The sequence below is a fragment of the Erithacus rubecula genome, assembly GCF_903797595.1.
Source record: "Erithacus rubecula genome assembly, chromosome: 33".
Taxonomy (NCBI): domain Eukaryota; kingdom Metazoa; phylum Chordata; class Aves; order Passeriformes; family Muscicapidae; genus Erithacus; species Erithacus rubecula.
In genome coordinates this window covers 1,045,015-1,058,684 of record NC_136683.1, presented here as the reverse complement: position 1 = coordinate 1,058,684, position 13,670 = coordinate 1,045,015, and the positions used below count along the sequence as shown (strand labels likewise).

The 13,670-nt window shown below is 59.3% G+C and overlaps 3 protein-coding genes across 9 annotated transcripts in view; 1 reads left to right on the top strand and 2 right to left on the bottom strand.

The window, feature by feature from the left end:
- Window positions 1–485: 485 nt before the first annotated feature.
- Window positions 486–3,681, bottom strand: LOC306813841 (uncharacterized protein; the record flags this gene model as incomplete). Its single annotated transcript, XM_079329502.1, has 4 exons — window positions 2,281–3,681; window positions 1,488–1,665; window positions 1,229–1,311; window positions 486–581 (listed from the first exon to the last, which is right to left on the bottom strand). Exons 1-4 carry the CDS (start codon window positions 2,578–2,580, stop codon window positions 486–488), a joined length of 657 nt encoding a protein of 218 aa, XP_079185628.1. The 5' UTR covers window positions 2,581–3,681.
- A 1,785-nt stretch (window positions 3,682–5,466) lies between these two features.
- LOC306813800 (protein C1orf43) lies at window positions 5,467–9,552 on the bottom strand. 2 transcript variants are annotated; one of them, XM_079329451.1, is made up of 9 exons: window positions 9,337–9,552; window positions 8,914–9,015; window positions 8,657–8,765; window positions 8,446–8,499; window positions 8,072–8,238; window positions 7,932–7,990; window positions 6,137–7,588; window positions 5,780–5,915; window positions 5,467–5,642 (listed from the first exon to the last, which is right to left on the bottom strand). In XM_079329451.1, the coding sequence occupies exons 1-7, from the start codon at window positions 9,403–9,405 to the stop codon at window positions 7,393–7,395; spliced, it is 756 nt and encodes a 251-aa protein (XP_079185577.1). In that variant the 5' UTR covers window positions 9,406–9,552; the 3' UTR covers window positions 5,467–5,642; window positions 5,780–5,915; window positions 6,137–7,392. The 2 variants fall into 2 exon arrangements, with proteins under 2 accessions (XP_079185577.1, XP_079185578.1); XM_079329452.1 differs by having other exon boundaries at window positions 5,780–5,912.
- Window positions 9,543–13,670, top strand: part of UBAP2L (ubiquitin associated protein 2 like) — a 29,624-nt gene continuing 25,496 nt past the window's right edge. For 4 of the 6 annotated variants that reach the window (XM_079329365.1, XM_079329367.1, XM_079329364.1 and 1 more), the window contains exons 1-2: window positions 9,543–9,613; window positions 13,312–13,441. In XM_079329365.1, coding sequence (XP_079185491.1) covers window positions 13,352–13,441 — 90 coding nt within the window. In that variant the 5' untranslated portion in view covers window positions 9,543–9,613; window positions 13,312–13,351. Of the gene's footprint in view, window positions 9,614–9,649; window positions 9,851–13,311; window positions 13,442–13,670 lie in introns of those variants that run through there. The other 2 variants (XM_079329366.1, XM_079329363.1) reach the window with 2 other exon arrangements.

Sequence of the window (13,670 nt, the reverse complement as noted above, 5' to 3'; positions counted from 1 at the left end):
CCGGGCCGGGGGGAGCACCGGGGTCTGCCCCACGGGGACCTGGGTCCACCATATGGCGTGGGGACACCGGGACTGGCGTTATGTGTCACAGGTCACACGGGTGTCCCTGCCCTGCCCCACGTCACTCCCGCCCCGCTCCGTGCCCGTTCGCCCCGGGGCTGCCTTTGGGCACCGGGGCACGGCTGGACAGTGCCCAGGCTCTGCCGGGGCCAGGAGCCCACAGCTCTGCCGCAGATCCTGCTCCTTCCTTCATCCCAGGAACGGGGCTGTGGCCGCCAGGCTCCCGCTCTGTTTCCGTGTGCCAGATCCCAATGGTGCAACGGCCTGAGCCGAGGCAAAGCCCTCCTGTCTCAGGGCAGATAACACTGCCAGGATCAGCATTCATCAGAGCTGTGTTCCTCGCTGTCGTGAGGGTCATGGAGCCCCCCAAGAGCTCAATAAATGCATCACGGAGCCCTGTAATTCTCATTCCCCACGAAGCCTTTTCAGCCGTGCTTCAGCATGTGGATAGAAGGGAAAGGCTCCGGGCTGCTGGTGAAAGCCTCGGCAGGCAGGCAGGTAGATGCTGCAGGAGCATTTGCCTGGATGGCAAAGCATGTTTCCAGGGATGAGGTGGGAATCAGAAGGGCTCTGTTGGGCAGGAAGCACCCGGGAGACAGCTCTGCCCTTTCAACACTCCAGGGTGCAAAACTCCTCTATTTCCCAGCCGGGGGAAACTGGGGGACCCCCACGGGTGCACAGAGAGGGATCCACGAGGAAGCAAATGGGGATGTGGTGACAGCAGAGAAAATGCCAGCGAGGAGCAGAGGGAAGCAAGAAGGGTGTGAGGGAGGGAAAGGGCTCCCAAGAGCTTTACAATGCTGTGCTTGACACAAGCCGATTGCAGTGCAGAGCTGGTGACAGGGACCTACAAGCCAAGCTGCGGGGTGACAGATGTCCCAGGGCTCTGGAGCTGCCAGCTGAGAGCAGCCCCAGTGCTGTGCTGTGCTGGGACTCAGGCTCTTCCCCCGGGCACGGTGGGAGAGGGCGGCTCCTGCCTTCTCTGCGTCAGAGAAGGGGCTGCATGGCTTTGACATCCCCACAAGCGCTGCCAGGTCTGGCAGGTGATGAGCGGGGCCTCATGCCCCGTGATGGCAGGAGAGCGGCCGCCGCCTGAAACCCTGCACCGCTCGCACCATTGTTTTCCTGGAAACCGCGGACAACAATAGCCGGGCTGTGCAGAGCTCACGCTGCCCATCAGGGCTCCCCCCTCCTCCTCCTCCTCTTTCTCGGAGCTCGGCTTCTCCACCCCCAGCCGTGACTCAGAGTTTCCTGGTTACACGTGGACCCCATATCCCGCACTCGATGGGCTGCTGGCTGCCCGGCTATGAATCCTTCACGGGGCCATTCTCTGCTCCTAGACACCTACACAGCTTTACCGGGAGTACACTGAGCCGGACAGGGACTCTGCTGTGTCCCCAAGGCATAGGGAAGGGCTGCAGTCCCACCAGGAAGGTGGGCAAGGCAGAGCTCAGCTTGCACCCTGCACTCCATACGTACGTCTGCTGCCTTCTTCTCTGCCAGCTCCAGCTTCTCCTGGGCGTCTTTCAGGGCCTCAGAGTATTTGTCCAGTTCATCCTCTGTCCCCTTCAGCTTCTTCTGCATAGCAGCTAGCTCATCCTCCAGCTGGAAGGACAATGGTGTCACCAGAGGTAGACACCACTCTGAACCCCAGTGCCCCAAGAGTCCTGCCTGCCCCATGTCATCCCTCCTGCCCCATCCCAGGCTCAGCCCTGCCCCATGGCATCCCTCCTGCCCCATTCCAGGCTCAGCCCTGCCCCATGGCATCCCTCCTGCCCCATTCCAGGCTCAGCTCTGCCCCATGGCATCCCTCCTGCCCCATTCCAAGCTCAGCTCTGCCCCATGGCATCCCTCCTGTCCCATCCCAGGCTCAGCCCTGCCCCATGGCATCCCTCCTGCCCCATCCCAGGCTCAGCTCTGCCCCATGGCATTCCTCCTGTCCCATCCCAGGCTCAGCCCTGCCCCATGGCATCCCTCCTGCCCCATCCCTGGGACCAGCTCTGCCCCACAGTGTCTGTCCCTTTGCTACATCCCACCAGCTGTCAGGGACAGAGCCCGGGACAGCCCTTGGGGTGCCCTTGAGCTATGGGATAGTGGCAAAGTGTTGCACTCTCATACCCCAGGCAGAGTCTCTGATGGGTCTGGGCTCAGAGTGACCCAGCACAGGCAGAAGCCACCCCCCAACACTCCTGGGCTGGGGGCTGTGGCTGTCTGCCCTACCTGCTTGCTCCGCTCCTCCGCCTGCTTCTGCTCCGCCTCTGCCTGTTCTGCCCGGTCCAGGGCATTCTCCTTGTCCAGCTTCAGCATCTGCATCTTCTTCTTGATGGCCTCCATCCTTGGTGGGACACAGCAGTGGTGGGCAGCGGGACGCAGGACAGACAATGGGCGGGTGGAGCAGCTGTGTTGCCTGTGCCCCACTGACTGTTTATCAGCTCTGCCGAGCACAGGGGCTTTGCCTTTCTTGGGCTGACCCGCCTCCCCACCTTCCCAAAAAGTCTGTGCTCGGGACCCATTGTGCATCCCGGGGGCTACCAGTGGTCACAGCCTTATTTGGGCTCCCGAGGACAGCTGGCGTGTTATAAAAAGCAGCAGCAGAGGGGGTCCTGCATTGTCCCAGGTGCCCCCTCCCCCGATGCAACGGGACACCCTGGCTGGTGACCCGAGCGCTTGCTCAGGATGTCGAACTGGGTCCTTGCAGCACTGGCACGGAATCCTCGCCCCCCATTTGCCTTCCTATGGGGGCTTAGGTTGTTTTGGTGGCCCTGGGCTGACATTTACCCCTGACCGGGGGCGGCATGGAAAAGGGCAAGATCGTCCTGGCGCTATTTTGGGAGCAGGGGCTTGGCTGAGAATGTTTGGCTCTGCAGCAGGGGAAACTGCACCCAGCACCAGGGGCAGAGCCTCCCAGGAGCCCAGTGAGCCCTGAGCCCAGCTCTGGCCATGCTGATGCTTGGTGCTGAGGTGGAGAATAATGGCAGCTGGAGGAGCAGATTCCCCAGGGGCAGGGAGGAATTCTCAGGGCAAGTGGTGACTCTTCGTTCTCAGCCGAGGAATTTGCAGCCTCCTTGTGCCAGCCCAGAGGTCCCCCTGGCCCCATAAATCAGTTAGATCTCCCATGGAAGAGACCCACTGCTCCCACCCAGGGACAGATGTTGAAGGCTAAAGGAGTCAGCATCCAGAGACCTGGGGGACAGAGACCTGGTGGAAGCTCCAGGCACCCTGGGCAGGAGGGGACAGTGCCCACCAAGGGTCCTGAGCAGTGGCTGCACCTCCATAAATAACCCCCCACGCCAAGGCAGTGGGAGCAGTGCTGGGCACAGGGCCACGGGCCTTTGTATTGTCATCATCCCTGGCGTGAGCGGGGGGACAGGTGGCAAGCGTTGACACCGCTGCCATCCCAAACCTCCGCCAACCCCCAGGACGGCTCCGGGCTCCCCCTCTCAAGTCCCGTGGAGATGGGGAGACAGGTTTTATTGTGGCAGTGAGGACAAGCAGAAGGTGCAGGACAGGTGCAGAGGGCCCCCCTGCCTGAGGCTGGGCACAGGCAGCATCTGGCCAAGTCGGTGCTGGGCGTCCCTGGCGCTGTAAGAATATGTTTGATATTTAGTTGGTTTTCCAATAAAACAACCTAATATCAAACATATCAGACAGAGACAGGGGCAGATGGAGGTGGGAAGACCCGGAGCTCTGCTGCCTGTAAGAAAAAGACAAGAACACGCTGAGAGCTGGGGTGGGAGTGGTATCCAGGTGAAACCCCCGAGGCACTGCAGGGGCAGTGCCCAGCCTCACCTCGGTGCCTGTGCCGGTACCGGGCTGCTCGGGATGCAGAGCTGGAGCAGGAGGCGTCCTGTGGCTGGGATGAAGCTGGAGCAGGGCAGTGCAGGCTTGGTCTCCTGGATGGCGAGTCAGGGCACACCGTGACATGCACTGGCATGGAGCAGCACGTCACGGCAGGCAGCGCTGGGACCGAAGGGACCCCACATCCATCAGCACCTTACCTGGGCTGGCTTGGGGGACTCTGCTGCGCTCTGGCTCGGGGGTCGCCTGGCCGCCGTTTATAAGTGCCCTGAGCAGAGGGACGTGGCCAGCGGCAGCCCTGGCCCTGCACACGTGGCCTCGTTCCCATTAATTAGCACCCATTGACGTCCCCTGCCCCCTCCGTGGACCCCCGCGCCCTTGCCGCCCAGCGCTGCGGGTCGATGCGGTCGATGGCCCCGCGCCGCCTGCTCCTGCCCCTGGTCACACTCCTGTCATTAGCGGGCTGTCAATACTGCGGGACCAGCCCTGGCCTGCGGGCCTGGGCCACCGAGGGGCTGCACATGACCCTGCCCAAGGACGAGTCCCATTGACACAGGGGAGTTGTGCCTCACATCCCCTCGCTTTGGGGGAGCTGCTGGAACTTATGGGAGCATCTCTTCCAAGGAGCAGTTGGAGGGGCTGTGTGTCACCCTGCTGTATCCATTGAGGATGGATGTCCCTCGTGCTGGGTGACAGAAGCAGGACCCCGACCCACACTGAGGTAGCTGTTGGGCCCAGAGTGGTGCTGTCTAGTGACAAGGGCACACGGGATATCATGGAGTGCTGGAAGCACAGCCTCCCCACACCACTGCACTGCTTTGCTGCAGTGGGACACATCAGCCTTGGGAATGGCACTGGGGGCTTTGTGGGGGTGCAAGCTTTGGGGGACCATGGGACAGGACATGGGGCAGCCACAATCCTGTGTGCCATGGGAAAGAGAGGGACACAGCCTGGCGTTGGGGATCAGTGGCTTTAGCCCCCCGAGATGGCCACGCAATGAGGTGGCAGTGGGGACAGCAGGGACACACGTGGCAGCAGCAGTGCCAGAGCCGGGGGCATGTGTGTGGCAGGGGGTGATGTGATGCAGCCTGACAGCCGAGCTAATGAAGGGCTGTGGGGGGGGGCGCCAGCCCAGCAGCCCCCAGCCCTGTCAATAAGCAGAGCCAGAGCAGGCACTGATGGGCCCTGGGGCTGGGAGACACCAAGGTCGGGCACAGGCAGAAGGGATGGGAGGGGGGTACAGGGCCCTCCCAGCTGGGGAGCAGAGAGGGATCCTGGGGTGCCTGGATGGCAAGTGGGGACAGGGAGCACTGCAGCCAGCTCAGCTGTGCTGGCTGTGCCACAGGGACAGCAGCACAGTGGGACACGGCACGGCGCAGCAGGAGCTGTGCTGGGACAGGCACCCGGTGCAGAGCAGCGAGTCTGGTGAGCCATGCTGGCTGTGCTGCCACCTCCTGGCGCAGCCATGGGCAGGATAAAGTGTGCAGGACCCAGGGCACCCAGCGTCTCAGGCCACATGGCTGGATCCCAGCCACAGGAATTGTGCTGGGCTGTGTCTTCCCCCCACTGCTGCCCTGGGCTGTCCCACGCCTCACATGCAGCAGCCTGTCTTGCTCAACACGTTTTATTCTCAGTCAGGAGCTGGGCAGTGCCAGGCCAGTGCCACACTCTGGGTTGAGCACTCAGAGCCTCTCCACATAGAAGGCTTTCCCCTGCTGGCGCAGCTCCTGCTGGTGCTGTAGGTGCTCATCCAGGACAAGCTGGCACAGGGCATCTCGGCGGATCTGCAGGTACAGGGGCTGTGCTGAACTCCCACATCCCCCAGCCCATCAGCCCTGGGAGAAACTGTTCCCCAGCATGTAGTGGAGCAGGACAAGGGGGGAACCCACCCCCAGCAGTACCAACCACTGCCCAGCCTCACCAGTGCCTGCTCCCTGCCTGCAAGGTGCAGCTCCAAGTCCACACGTCTCTTCAGCCATGGCTCCATGAGGCACCGCAGCACCCCAAGGGACGATGCCCAGCACTTTGGGTGCTCCCTGGCCTCCTGCCTGCAGCTACTGAGACACAGAGTGGGCAGGTCAGGGATGCAGAGATGTTCTCCCCAGCCTGCCCTGTGCTAGGACTCCTCATTGCCCACAGATCCCCAGCACGGGGGATTCAGCCCCTGGGGTGTTTTGCTGACTCCGCTTCTCCAGGAGCCTTGTGCCAGCAAGAGCCACAAAGAGCAACATTCACTGAGGTTTAACCTGGGCACACTCAGCCCACTGTCCCTACCTACCTGCTCCCAGGACAGCTTTCACCTTCCCAACTCCTGCCCTGCCTGACCTCCTGCTGCAGCGAGGAGCTCTGGCTGTTTGGTACTGCCATGGCCAGTGCCACGGGGACCCTGCAACGGCCACGGTGTTAATGGAACACCAGGGTGTTCATGGAATACATGCAGTAACGGGCACCCTGGTTACAGTAACAGCCTCCTGGTTACTGTAATGGTGTAATGGTGGCACGCTGGTTACCAGAACTGAGTGCCAGTTACTGTCATGGCATCTCAGTTACCATAGCACTAATGGCAGCATCCTGGCTACCATGAATGGCTTCCTGGTTACTCTGTAGCAGCTTCAGGAGGAATGCAGCCTGCAGATGGGGTAGTGATGGGGCCCTGCAGTCAGAGGCCAGTGGCACACACCCTACTTTGAGCTAAACTGTCATTTTATTAAACAGTAATTAAAAAGTGCCGAGGTCTGTACCCTCCACTCTGTGTCACCCACGCCAGTGAGGGCTGAGCTGCCGGCACTGTCCTCAGCCTGACAGAACAGACTCAAGGTGGGGACCATGAGCTTCCAGCCCCAGGAGCTGGGCAGACGCTGGCATGCGAGGCGCTGGTGAGAGTGGGAGCAAACACCCCCTTGGCAGAACAGATGGGACATTTTACACTGCTTTGTCCACTCAGATGTCCCCAAATGCCCGGTTGCAGAAGAACGAGTAGAAACCTCAGCCCAAAGCGGGACCTTAGCCACGGTGCAAGGAACAGGCACCAAACTATTTCTACCCCATCCAGGCAGGCTGGGCACAAAGGGCTGACAGCAGGAACAATGACATCATGGGGAGAAGTGTTCACCTTTCAGAAAAAAACAGACAAGTGGCTCCAGTACCCAAGACCCACACGGACAGGACGGACAAACAGTTCCTGCCAGCTGCCGCAGGGAAGGACGGGTAGAGGGGAGCGCTGGCTGGGGTCCAGGTCTTTATAAATAAGCTCAAGCTCATGAGTTTATTCACAGGGTCCAAGACAGTGCAAGACTCAAAGCCTGGAGTGTTATAAGCCTGTGGCAGAGAAGGCCGTGGGGCTGATCCCCGTGGGCTCAGCAGCTCCAGAATGGGCTCCTGGTGAGGGCCAAACTCCAGCAGTTGGAATGGAGCCCCTGCTGAAAGATGATCTCCAACGTGGTGTGAGGGGGAGATCTGAGAGAGCAGCTGGTTCCTCTCAGTGCTGAAGCCCAGACCTGCCCAGCATACCCACTGCACCAGGCCCCTGCACGCTCACAGGGTGCTCTCCAGCGTGTTGTAGTTGTCCTTGAAACTCTTCAGCTCCAGGAAGTGTTTGGCACGTTTGCTCTTCTGGCTGGAAGGAAGGTAGGTGACCTGGATGGTGGTGGGGCTGGAGGCTTCAGGGGACAGAGTGAGGTCTTTCACTGCTGACTGGTGCTGCCGCTGGCTGCTGCCCCGGGCCTTGGTTCTGCAGGCAGAGAAGAGGCACCATCACTGCTGCTGCCACCCCAGAGGAGCCACTCAGCTGTGTATCTGTCTGTCCAACACAAAGCAAATCTGCTTTCGTGATGAACAGCACTCACTGAGGTCCTGACATCTAATGCCACTGGTTCTGTGCAAGTCCCTGACTCAAAGTGGTCAGGGGCAAGCAGTAATGTATACAGTGACCATGGAACAAACCCAAAACTGCAGTAACAGATGGGCTGCAAGGAAGAAGTGAACCCAGAGGGACAGATGGGCACAGACAGCCCCTCTCTCACATGATGGCTGCATCCCAAAACCCACCCCTACATCAGGGCAGCAACACTTACATGTTTGCCAGTTCATTCAGAGCTTCCTCATACTTCAGGTATTCCATTTTCCCAAAGACCTGGACACAAAGAGAGCAGACCATGGAACACCCAGCTGTGACAGGATGCCCTGTGGGGCCAGCAGTGCCCCCAGCACTCACCCCAGTGCCATAGCGGGCGCTCTCGTAGCCATCCAGCAAAGTGTCAATCAAGGCTTTGCGGATGCCTTTGAAGGAGGTGCTGGAATTCCTCAGTTCCAGCAAGTAGGCACAGAAGTTCTTCCCTATTAAAGACTTTGGGTACCGGCCCTCTGCTTGAAAAGGGATTTCTGCAAAAAGGCACAACAGCTGAAGTGTAGATAAAAATGTTTGTGCTCATCCCTATGGCCAGGAATCATCGGATGGATCTGCCCAGTCACCAGCAGGAGAAGTGACTGTTACTCCCCAGTGAGCACCTGGAGCCTCCCCACAGGGCTCTGGCACCCTCATTCAGGGTCTCTGTGCCCCCTTCTGCTTCCACTTCTGGGCTCCCTTACCTGATGTCCTGATTGCATCCAGAGCCTTCATCCGGTACAAGTAGTTATAGCAGCCTGGGAAAGGGAAAGCACAAACTGAGATCTCTGCAAACCTTGGAGGGAAGTGGGGAAAGGGAAAACAGGAGAAGAGACACCATCTCGTGTGCCAGGACACCAAGAGGAGCAGTCAAAGGTGTGACTTGGCTGCAGGGGAACAAGAGCAGGGTGGTACCTGGTGTCTCCAGCTGCAGGAGCCGACCATCATCCTCTGCCAGCAGCCGTGGCTCATACTTGATGTCCTGCACCCTCGATAGTCGAATGTCAATTTCTTCCTTTAAATCCTGGACAGCATGAAAAAAAAACATTTAGACTTCGTGGGATGCAAAGGATAAGAAGAGGGCTGAGATAAACTGCACCCTCCCCGCTGCCTGCCAGCACTCAGAGGATGGACAGACGGGCCCGTGGCTGTGGGGAATGGAGAACACCCACCTTGGGTGCGTGCTGCCCCACAGGCACGTGGGGACCACGGCGGGACTTCATGGCAAAGCGCATGATCTGGCGTTTCACGAAGATGAAGAGCAGCACAAAGACCTGTGGAGCCACAGCGGGGTGAAGGTCTCACGGCCAGCCCGTGCCCGGCCCTCCGACCCCGCTGAGCGCTCTTCAGCCCACTGAGAGCCCCACACCCTCCCAATTCCTACACAGGCTGCCGCTCACGTCCTCTCCCTGCCCCACCGACCCGTGAGGGCCCCGAGGAGTTCCCCAGAGACAGCCGGGTCTTGTCTCACGGGAGCCTCATCGGGCCCACACCAGCTCCGCGGACGCGCCGGGATCAGCCTCGCGGGGGCCCCGCGGACCCTCCAGGCCGCACAAACACACCAGCCCGTGCCGCCCCGTCCCCCCGGCCCTCACCAGGCTGCCGTAAGCCATGACCAGCACCACGTTGACCCCCGAGAGCCAGTTGCTGCCGGCCCCCGCCATGCCCGGCCCGGCGCGGGGCCGCACAACATGGCGGCCACAAAGCCGCCCTGCGCCCGCACCACGTGACCGGCGGAGCTCGATCACGTGATCAGTACGGGGCCGCCGCAGCGCCCCCGCGTACGTCACGTGCTCGGCGCGGGCAGCCCCGCCCCGCGCGGTCACGTGCCGGGGGCGGGGCCGGGGGAGTTGTCAGTGCGGGCGGACCCAGGTAAAGTTGCGGCGGCGGCGGCGGCGGCTCCGGTACCGCGCGGCCCCCGAACCCGCCCCCGCCGCCTCCCGCCGCCGTCCCCTCCCTGCCCGGCCTCGCCGCTCGCCGCCCGCCCGGCCCCGCCGCGCCCAGTGCCCCGGGGGCGGCTCTGAGTCCCGCCGCCGCCGCCGCTGGGCCCCGCGCGGCCTAGTGGGCCGGGCCGTAGCCGGGGGCTGGCGTAGCGCGCGGCCGCCGCAGGTGAGGCGGGCGGGCCGGTTGCGGGCGGGGAGGGGGGGGGTGAAATGGCGGCCGCGGCCATGAGGGCGGAAGCGCCCGAACTCGCCCGCCTCTCCTTTGCGGGCCCGGCCTGGCGCCACCGTGGGGGCTCCCGCCGGCGCCCTCCGCTCCGCTCCGTCGGCTCATTGTGTGCCGGGGATCGGCCCGCGGGGGTCGGGCGGCTCCGGCCCCGCCGCGCTCTCGGGGCCCGCCCGGCCCCGCCGCTCCTCGCCGGCGGTAACAATGGGCGCCGCGCTCCCGCCCTGCCGGGCCCGCCGCTCCTCGCCGGCGCCCCGGGGGCCGCGGCGGGGCCGCTTCCGCTGCCCGCGTGAAACCCCCGGGCGGCAGCGGCTCGGGGGTCCTGGGGGAGCCCCGCCGGTGCCGCCCTGCTCCGCGTCCCTCCATCCGGCCCGGCAGCGTCCCCAGCAAAGCGCTGCCCGCCGATCCCGGCCCGGGGGCTCTGACATATCTCCCGAAAAGCTCGGGCTTTGCCTACCCCGAATGACTCGGTTTGCGGCCACCGTGCCTTTGCTCTGGGGGGAAACTTCTCACCTTGATAATCCTCTTTTTTGGGTCCTCGTTCTGCCCCGTGTTGCAGGAAAAGCTTCACCTTCTCTGGCCATTTCCTTTGGGGCTTTGGAGCTTTTTGCACACGTTAATTAAGCTTTGTTGGAGTGGGATGAAAATACCGGTTTTCTGTATTTAACGCATCAGGGAAACTGAAACTGGGATGTGCCAGGGCAAATGGCAGCCAGCAGGTCTGGCGCTGCCATGGGGCCTACAGATCCTGCTTCTGAAACTGTAACTTACTTGACGTTTCTAATAAAATGAACAGTTTGTTACATTTTTGTATCCCCTCATTTTCTGGAGTCTCTGCACTTCACTTGTGTAGTTGAGACTCTCCTCTTTAGGCCTGGTGGGAAGGCAGTGGTGTGGTCTGAGAAGGAAAGGGGGTAACAGCAAACGTCTCATTTGATGCTGTGTTTTTTGACCAGAGTTTATTGTAACCTGTAACTGTGAAAATTCTTGTTTTCCCCGAGTTTCCCTGTCCCAGCCAGCGCTGTTGGCCTGAGGTGTGAGTGCTGCTCCATTTAATGCTGGTGCTCCAGTGTGGGCTGGGCACCACTTGCTTTGGCTGGAGCTGCTCTTTCACCTCTGGGTGCTTGTGTGCAGCTTTGCTCTTTTGAGAGAAGAGGTGAAAATGCTTTTGGGATGGCTTTGACGTGGGAAACTGCTGTGGGGCCAGTGCAGGCATTGGGGTAATGCAGCTCAGTGCTGCCAGTGAGCTGATCCATTCAGGAATAAGTTACCAGTAACCAAGTCCTCTTTCCTCAAGGCTGCTCTGGGGTCTGCATGGGGACACCCCCTCACCTGATGGCCTCAGCAGAGCCAGGGCCTGGCTGATGTTTTCCTTAGATATTTTTCTTAGGGATTTTTTGCACGTTGAAGGACAGATGCTGGTGTTGGTGGTGGCAGTGATGCAGCTGGGCAGAGCCTGGGCACTGCACAAGCTTTGGGCTCAGTCTGCTGGACCTGCAGCCCAAACAAGTTACAGGTTGGGTTCCTGTGGACATGTGGAATCATTTCCCTCTGGGCCTGTGGTTCTGCTGCCAGCTTGGTTTAATACAACAAATTGTGTGTGAAACTAGGAACTGGAAGAAAGCAAAAATAAATTTATCCATGGGAACAGAGCCTGCAGAGGGGATGGCTGGGGATAGAAGGGTTTTTCTGCTCTTCCCCTGGACCTCAGGGGCTCCTGGTAACTGCACAGGTAGCTTGGATTGTTTCCTGATAAGGGACCTTGGCACTGTAGAGCTGTAAAACTGTATTGTTAAGTGGCCATGAGGCATGGGTGGCTGTGAAGGGGGGGAATTTGGAGGTTTTGTGGGGTGCTGCAGGTGCAATTGCACAGAAACTTGCCTACAGAGAAAGGCACTGGTGGGAGCAGGTGTGGGGAGTGTGTTTAGTGTAGAGGCAATTTTAGGATCTCCCTGCTCTCAGGAGGGATTTCTCACCCAGTCCAGTACTTGGGAACTTCAGCAGGAGGTTCTCCAGCTTTTCCTGCACTATTTGCTAAGCTTCTGAGCTGCCCTGCTTGGCACACTCTGTTTCTCTCTGTGCTGCCCTGCTCCTGTACAGTGTTTCAGATCAGATCCTGCAGGTCTGATTGTCCTGCTAAGCTTTTCTCTCTGATTCTGCACTCTTTGGCTCCTTCCCACGTCCCTCCTGACTGCCTGGGGTGCAGCAGCAGGTTCCCCCCAGCAGCTGCTTTGGGGGGGAAAGGCTTTGCAGTCTTAGTAGTGAAACACAAAAATGTGATTTCTATGATTATTGAAATTTCAGGGGCTCAGAAGGTGGGAGTCCTGATAAATGCTGTGGGATGTCTTACATCTCACATCCTTTCTGCCTGGAGAGGGTAAAACCTCAGTGCTAATCCCTTTCCATCACCCCCTGCCCTGAGGCCCAGTGAGGTTAGAAAACTGCTTGCTTTGGACACTCAAACTCTTTTTGGGATTTTTTGCCTCAAGCAGTGTTATCTAACAGTGTTAGTGGCTGTTATTCCTTGTAGATATCTTGTTCACTTTTTTTGGGTATGTTTTTAATCAAGAATATTAAGAAAAACTTCATTTTTCCAGTTTGAGGGAATAATTTAAATAAGTGAAAATAAGCACTTCTGCCAGGGCAGGTTTTCCTTAAAACCAAAATTGCACAGACCTGTAGCACTACTTATTGCTGGAGCATTTTTACTTCTCATGCCCTGCTCTAAAGGCAAGACAGGAGAAGGGGAAGTAGCTGATGTGTCTGAGATGCTCTGTCCTCCAAGTGAAGTTGCTTTTGAAGCTTTTTTCAAGCCTTCCTGCTCCATTTGATGGCCTCAGCTTGGGCTCATGGCAGGTCTGTGACCACTCACACGTTTCAACAAGAAGTTGTTAAACTCTTGGCCTCAAGTCCATGGAATGGCTTCAATCTAGATTACCTGAGAAAGAGTTGTTGTTTTTTTTTACTGTGAGGGTGGTGAGGCCCTGGCACAGCTGCCAGGTGGCAGCCCCACCTCTGGATGTGTCCAAGACCAGGTTGGACAAGGCTTGGACTTACCTGGGCTGGTGGAAGGTGTCTCTGCCATAGCAGGGGTTGGAACTGGATGAGCTTCAAGGTGCCTTCCACCCAAACCAGTCTCAGTCTGTGATGCCTGATTGCTCCTACCTGGATGCAGGTGATATTCCATTTGGCACCCTCTGCTGTGGTATTCAGAGAGAAAGTACAAGGAGTACAAGTGGCTGTTTTGTGTGGGGGACATGTGGTGATGGCAGCCTGGCCCTGTGGTTTTAGGGGAGGGTGGGGACCTACAACAGCCATTCTGACATTGTTACCTTTGTGATTACTCAGCCTTTTGTCTTTGATGCCTAACAGTCCCTTCTCTCTTCTCCCCTGACCCACCACAGAGTTCTACCTTGTAAATACTGTTATTTGTATATACTGTAAATGATGACATCGGTGGGCACCACCCGAGCCCGGGGCAGCTGGGAGCAGACACAGACACAGAGCCAGACGCAGCACAAGCAGCGGCCGCAGGTAAGGCCAGGTGGGCACCTGCCACCCCTGCCTGCTCCATGCTGAAACTCCTCTGGTGCCACAAAGTGCTGCTGACACAGCCAGCTTAACTGGGCAGCTGTTGGGGTTTCCATGTCTGTCTCCAGCTGGGAGCTGCTGCTGAGATTTGGGTTTGCTGCCATTTGTCCATTCCTCAGATGCTTTAATGAATGCAGCTGGCTGAGAAGTCAGGTGTGGTTTGGGTGGCTGC